Here is a 5,397-nt window from a genome sequence, read left to right on the forward strand (position 1 = left end):
AGGGAGGTGAAGGGTAGGGCCAGAGGGCGGAAGCGGTGGTGGAACGATGGAGCGGGCATGCGGCCTTCCCACGCGCAGGTGGCTCTTCTAGCTGGTTCTTCCCTGCTCGCATCTGGCACAGGCTGAGCACAGAGGGTCCCAGTGGGCAACGGTCAAGTGTAACTGACTGCGGTAGGCAGAACAGCGGCCCCCAAAGTCGTGCACATACATCCCAGTCCCTGGAACCCGAGACTATGTGACCTCACGCAGCAATTTGGCAGGTGTTAAGGACCCTGAGATGGGGAGTCTCCCGGGTTATCCAGTGGACCCAACGTAATCAAAGGGTCCTCACAGGCGAAAGAGGGAGGCAGGAGGATCAGAGTCAGAGATGATGTGGCGACAGAAGTCAGAGCTAGAGATTTGAAAACAGTACTCTGTTGGCTGTAAGGGTGGAGGAAGGAGCCAAAAGCGAAGAAATGCGGTGGCCTCCAAAAGCTGGAAAAGGCAAGGAAGTGGATTCTCCCTGAAAGCTGTCAGAAGAAATGAATTTTCTGACACCTTGGTTTTGACGCAGCGAAACCCTTTTCTGATTTTTGAGCTCCAGAGTTTTATCCAGTATTATCCGTGTTGGTATGACCCATAAATAGCATATTCTGCATTATCCTAACAAAACTGTGTTACCTCGAGCCAGTTAAGTTTGTGGTAATTCGTTACAGCAGCAATAGATGAATACAGACTTTAACCCACAGGGTTGTTTTTTTCCTTCCCTCAAAGGGGGCACAGGGCAGCATGTGGGTCCTGCCTCTGAGCTGACCGCAGCAAATTTAATCTTGCCTCCACACCAGCTAAGAGGCTCTCCCAGGAAGTCACCCCTGACTGATCACCTCCTTTGCCTTCTCAGGACTAAGAGTCTTCAAACTCCTTATGTGGGCCTACTAAGTCCAGTATAATCAGACCCGTCCACCTCCCTGACCTCATCCCCCACCCGTATTCCTTACTCATTCTGTTCTAACCACACTGGCCTTCTTTGTGTTCCTTGAACACACCAAGCCCGTTCCTACCACAGGGCCTTTGCACTTGTGGTGTCTGCCTAGGACGCCCCTCCCCCAGCTCTCTCTGTGGAGGGTACCCACACTTCATTCCGATCTCAGCCCAGATGTCACCTCCTCAGGGAAGCCTTCCTGACTGTCCCATCCTAGTCAGTCTCTTTCATATCACTCTTTTATTTTTTTCATGGCACTTCCCACAAGCCGAAAATTTTAAAACTTTAAAAAATACCTATCTCCTTACACTAGAATTGCACAATCCGATAGAGTAGCCACAAGCCACATGTGGCTGCTGAGCACTTGAACTGTGGCTGGTCTGAACTAGCACGTGCAACAGGGTTAAACACGCATCAGATTTCAAAGACATAGGGAAAAAAATGCAAAATACCTATTTAATAATTATTTGAGTAACTATGTGAGGTGATGGATGGTAAATTTCACAATACACATAAATATCAAATCATTATGCTGCACACCTAGGGGCGCCTGGGTGGCTCAGTTGGTTGGGCGTCCAACTCTGATTTCGGCTCAGCTCGTGATCTTGCAGTAGATGGGATCGAGCCCTGCATCAGGCTCTGCTTTTGCATTAAGGAGTCTGCTCTGGATTCCCTCTTTCTCCCTCTCCCTAGGCGCCACCCCTGCTCTCTTTCTTTCTCAAAATAAACATTTTTTAAAAATTATGCGGGGCACCTGGGTGGCTCAGTCAGTTGAGCGTCTGACTGTCTCAGGTCATGATCTCACAGTTCGTGGGTTTGAGCCCCGCATCGGGCTCTGTGCTGACAGCTCGGAGCCTGGAGCCTGTTTCAGATTCTGTGTATTCCTCTCTCTCTGCCCCTCCCCCACTCGCGCTCTGTCTCCCTCTGTCTCAAAAATAAATAAACATAAAAAAAATTACATTAAAAAAAATTATGCTGTAACCTAAAACTAATACAATGTTATATGTCAATTATATCTCAATAAAAAATAATTTTTATGTTGATTACATGCAGAAATAATATTTTGCAAAGACTTGGTTTGATAAGATATCAAACATTTTTTTAACCTCATCTGTGTCTTTTTATTAACGTGACAAGTCACATAATATTATTTTTTAAGTTTATTTATTTATTTTGAGAGAGAGAGCGAGTGTGTGTGCACGAGTCGGGGAGGGGCAGAGAGGGAGACAGAGAATCCCAAGCGGACTCCACACTGTCAGTTCATAGCCCAATATGGGGCTCGATCTCATGAACCATGACCTGAGCTGAAATCAGGAGTCAGTCATTTAACCAACTGAGCCACCCCGGGCATCCCCCACCCCCCACCACATAATATTTCTATGGACAGCCCTGCACTAGAAAGTCAGGTCCAAAGACCTCATCTACTGTGGTCACTGCTGTCTCCCCAGTGCCCAGAACAGTGCCCAGTTCATAGCAGGTGCTGGATAAATACATCTGTTGAATGAGCAAATGAACAACATATCCTGTTAACAATATAGACAACTGTATCCGCACAGCCACTGCTTTCTAAGCCTGTTGGTATTTTTCCTGTCTTCCCAGTTACCCACCCACTGCCTGAGATGAGGATCCAGCTTTCCTAGTCTCTGCACTGCCCATGTCACTTAGGAGGGCACTTTGCATGCTGTGGCCCATCAACGGGGTTGCAGACTGAGTAACCAGATAGACAGAACATGTCAAGACTGTGGCCTGAGTCTGTGTGATGAGCAGAACTGACTAAATCTGGGGGCGGGAGGGGGGTATGCTCAGGGGAGGAGTTGGCGGAAGACAGGGTGCATGCGTTGTGCTGAGAGAGAGAGGGAGGGGGGTGAGGCAGAAAAAAGAGGGAGGAATGAACAAACTGATAAGACCAAGGACATGTTAGGAAGATTTTTGTGGAAATAACACCTTGAAGAGCCTTTGAGACCACAAGAAAAAAAAAACCCAGAGAAGTCTCTCTTGATCCCAAGAATACAAAGAAAAGTAAACAAGGGGCTGGGATGGGAAGAGGGTTTTGCCCTCTGATTTAGGAGAGATCGTCCTCAGTGTTTACAAACAAGCCTCAGCTCTGAGCACGCTGGGGTTTACTTCCTGGCTGACGGCGTTCCAGAAGTGACAAGTGCAGCTGGCTGGGAATGCCATCTGACTCCAAGCCTAGCGGCCTCCGATGGCTCCCAAGGATGTCCCCCAGCCCAGCTGCTGCAGAATTCCAACGTCAAGGGTGGGAACAGAGGCGCTGGGACTTCTGTGTGACCCGGGCTAAGCCCCTTGGCAGCCACACGAGGGGATTTCAAAGATCCTTTCCCCTGACTCTCTAAAAGAGATTGGGAGTGGGGTCCCCAGTATCAGACCATGAACACCTCATTGAAAGCCTATCCAGGCCTAAAGACAACAGCTAACACTTGTAAGGCCCTCACGATGGGCCAGGCCTAGTCCCAAACACTTTATGGAAGTTAACCAACCCTTCAATTCTCCCCACAACCCTATGAGATGAGTACTATTATCCCCATTTTACAGCTGAGGAAACTGAGGCACAGAGAGGTGAGCTGACTTGCCTAAGATCACACAGTGGCAGGGTTTGAAGCCAGGCTGTCTGGCTCCAAAGTCCCTGGGAACTTGACATGAATTACAGGGCTGGGGCATTTTCAAGCTCCGAGCATGATCTTGGAAATGTTGCCTAACACTTGGGAGCTTGAGTTTCCTTCCTGACCTCAGGGCACAGGGACCTATGAGGACAAACACTGTCAAACCTCCCAAACACTAGTGCTCTTAACCACTGGCAGTTCTGCCCCGAGGTTAAGACTACATACACAGCCTGGGTTATTTTCCTTGAAACACAATAGGTTATGGCCTGCCAGAGAGGTTCAGAGAGGCCAAGTACATTTCCTGAGGCCACACAGCAAGCCAGAGCCCCCTCAGACACCCTGATTGCTCCTAGGAAAGGCGTTTCCTCCTATTCTCTGTCCAAAGGGTCTGACAGAAGCTTCCCTGGCCTGAGGTTGGGGCAGGAAACCACACATCTCCCACTTCCTTTTCCCCAGGCACCTTGTCTAGACTCCCAGTCCAGTAGAGAGGCCCTGATTCATCCGAGGAATTCTTGTTCACAGGGCAGAGGCTTAGCTTAAAGCTGCCCCAAATCGTGTCCTATCCCCTGGGTGGGGAAGAGGCGCCAGAGTTACCTCCACTGGCCTGGGATGCTCTCAGCACTAATTTGGGGCAAATCCCCCCTCCCCCAATTTTCTTCATTTGTAAAACGAAGACAATTCCTGCCTCAGAGAGTTCCGTGAAGATTAAAGATAAAATCAAGGAGGGGAAAGCACTTCAGTTTCATAAATTAGAAGGAATTCTGGGAACAATTCGCAAATAGAAACCCAGAGTCTGGGGGTTGATGAGCTGGGTGGCTGGAGGTCACATCCCCTTTGCTACGGGGGGGGGAGGGGGGGGGGGGGGGGGGTTTGGGGATGAGAAGAAGAAAGGGGCCTGACTGAAGGGCAGAGGGCTTATTTCATTTCTGGAAAATAATATCATCTAAGCGCTTTAGATATATCACACTTAATTCTTAATGAGGTGGGCCTTATTACCATCACCATTTGACATGCGAGGAAATAAAGCACAGAGAGGTTAAGTAACTTACCCAAGGTCACACAGCTATTAGACGGTAAAGGTGGGACTGGAACTCAGGTCTGACTCCAAAGGACTGCCCTAATCTCTGAGGTAGTATATGCCAGGTGGCGCTGGCTGGACAAAAGAGGGCCAGGGGCCTCCCTCCCTCCCTCCCTCTCTCATCCTCGTCTAGTCCCTGCGTACACAAACGTGCGCGCCTACAGCTGCGGGATGCTGAAGGGCCCTTGGGTCCCAGCGGCCCCATTCCCCGGATGGGCAGACTGGGGCCGCTGCCCACCTTCTGGTGCTTGCGCTCCTTCTCGATGCGGTCCATCCTCTCCAGGCGCAGACGGTCCAGCTCCAGGCGCAGCTCGTCCAGCTCAGGCGCGACGTGGTGGCGGCTGACCAGCACCTCCAGGATCTCCAGGACGCGCACGACCTTGGGCATGAGGCGCGCGATGGCCTCGCAGCCGTGCTGGTCGATGACCCGCTCGAACTCGTGGCCCACGAGCGACGCGATGTCGTACACGTCCATGACGGTCAGCTCCGCCACGTTCTTCTCCAGCGCCGACTCGGCCGCCAGCGACGACCCCCGGTCCTCCTCCATGGCCCCCCGCCCGGCCTCTCCCCCACCCCGCAAACTAGTGCAACTCCCAAACTTGCCGCTGTCGAGGGCAGCGCCGGGCCGGGCCCACCTCGCGCCGCCGCGGGCGGTCCGCGCTCAGCTGGCCCTCGGGCGAGGGCGCACCGGGCGGCGGGCGGCCGTCCGCATGGGCGGGGGCGGCGGACCGCGAGCC

The 5,397-nt window shown here is 51.8% G+C and overlaps 1 protein-coding gene across 1 annotated transcript in view; it reads right to left on the reverse strand.

The window, feature by feature from the left end:
- The window catches only part of RILPL1 (Rab interacting lysosomal protein like 1), a 15,721-nt gene extending 10,330 nt beyond the window's left edge, over nucleotides 1-5,391 (reverse strand). Inside the window, exon 1 of the mRNA XM_049619588.1 lies at nucleotides 4,655-5,391. Coding sequence (XP_049475545.1) covers nucleotides 4,655-5,207 — 553 coding nt within the window. The 5' untranslated portion in view covers nucleotides 5,208-5,391. The remainder of the gene's footprint in view (nucleotides 1-4,654) is intronic.
- Between the last annotated feature and the right edge of the window lie 6 nt (nucleotides 5,392-5,397).

The sequence above is a fragment of the Panthera uncia genome (assembly GCF_023721935.1).
Source record: "Panthera uncia isolate 11264 chromosome D3 unlocalized genomic scaffold, Puncia_PCG_1.0 HiC_scaffold_8, whole genome shotgun sequence".
NCBI classification, from domain to species: Eukaryota; Metazoa; Chordata; class Mammalia; order Carnivora; family Felidae; genus Panthera; species Panthera uncia.